The sequence below is a fragment of the Eimeria necatrix genome, genomic scaffold (genome assembly GCF_000499385.1).
Source record: "Eimeria necatrix Houghton genomic scaffold, Enh_scaff131, whole genome shotgun sequence".
In the NCBI taxonomy this organism is placed as follows: domain Eukaryota; phylum Apicomplexa; class Conoidasida; order Eucoccidiorida; family Eimeriidae; genus Eimeria; species Eimeria necatrix.
The window spans coordinates 80,108-81,290 of record NW_013652062.1 but is presented as its reverse complement, the minus strand read 5'-3'; the positions used below and the strand labels follow the sequence as shown (position 1 = coordinate 81,290).

The window sequence follows — 1,183 nt, the reverse complement described above, 5'->3', positions numbered from 1 at the left end:
TTCTGTGAAGGCTAAACCGTAGCCTAGCTGCGCCCACGACGTCTCAACCCTGAGACCTTCACGGAGTGCATCATCTCTTGCTGCTCTGCTGCTGCTGCTTCTGCTGCTGCTGCTTCCGCTCTTGCTGCTGCTGCTGCTGCTGCTGCTGCTGCTGCTGCAGGTGGCGACGTTCATAGTGCAAAAGGTGCTGCTGGACGAAGTGGGACTTTCTTACATTTGCGCAACAGCAGAAAGGTTTTATGCTGTCTCTACAGTTCTCTGCAACATGGTCACGGGGGTGGTGGATTGTCCCTCCAACCGCCTCCTTAAACACGTCGTCAGGTCTGCAAACCCTAAATTAGGGTTTAGGGTTCAGGGTTTGGGGTTTGGAGTTGGGGGTCTAGGGTTTGGGGTGTAGGGTTTGGGGTTTACGGCGCGCAGACGGGCAGCGGAGCGCAGGCCTACGCAGGACGCACGGATTAGGCTTTAGGGTTTAGGGTTTAGGGTCTAGGGTTTAGGGTTTAGGGTCAAGGGTTTAGGGTTTAGGGTTTGGCGAGCTGCTGCGGAGGGCACTGCCGCGGGCTGCTGGGCGGCTGTGAAAAGTGTCTGGGCTGGTCGCAGACAGTAGTTGAAACCTCCAAATAGTGTTTAAGGAGTAGGGTTTAGGGTTTAGGGTTTAGGGTTTAGGGTTTAGGGTTTGGTCCGTGCAGGTGCTATCTCCGTTTGTCGGATAACTCGAGGGCGCGAGAGGCTTTAAGACAGTGTCTTCCAGATGCTCTCAAGTCAGTAACAGCAGCAGCAGCAGCAGCAATTGCAGCAGCAGCAGCAGCAATTGCAGCAGCAGCAGCAGCGGGTATCGGTGGCCCATCAGCTGCTGCAGCTAGCCGTGCACCAGCAGCAGCCTCCTGCAGTGCAGCGGCCCGAGCAGTTCTGCTGCGAACAGCAGCAGCAGCAGCAGCAGTAACTGCAGCAGCAGCAGCAGCAGTAACTGCAGTAGCAGCAGCAGCAGTAACTGCAGCAGCAGCAGCAGCAGCAGCAGCAGGTGTGCGGTGTGTGCTGCAGGAACCCGGAGCTGCATGCGAGTCTTAAAGATGATCCTGCAACAAAGAAGTGGCTGATGCAGCTGCTGCATGCAGTGTCGAGTCCCCCCCAGCAGCAGCAGCAGCAGCAGCAGATTCAGCAGCAGCAGCAGCTGCAGCAGTAG

General features: G+C 56.9%; 1 protein-coding gene across 1 annotated transcript; it reads left to right on the top strand.

Annotated features, from left to right (window-relative positions):
- Positions 1-265: 265 nt before the first annotated feature.
- On the top strand, positions 266-1,183 carry ENH_00010780 (cell differentiation protein rcd1, putative; the record flags this gene model as incomplete). The annotated part of the gene is made up of 3 exons (XM_013578817.1): positions 266-321; positions 690-761; positions 1,042-1,183. The coding sequence occupies 3 exons, from the start codon at positions 266-268 to the stop codon at positions 1,181-1,183; spliced, it is 270 nt and encodes an 89-aa protein (XP_013434271.1).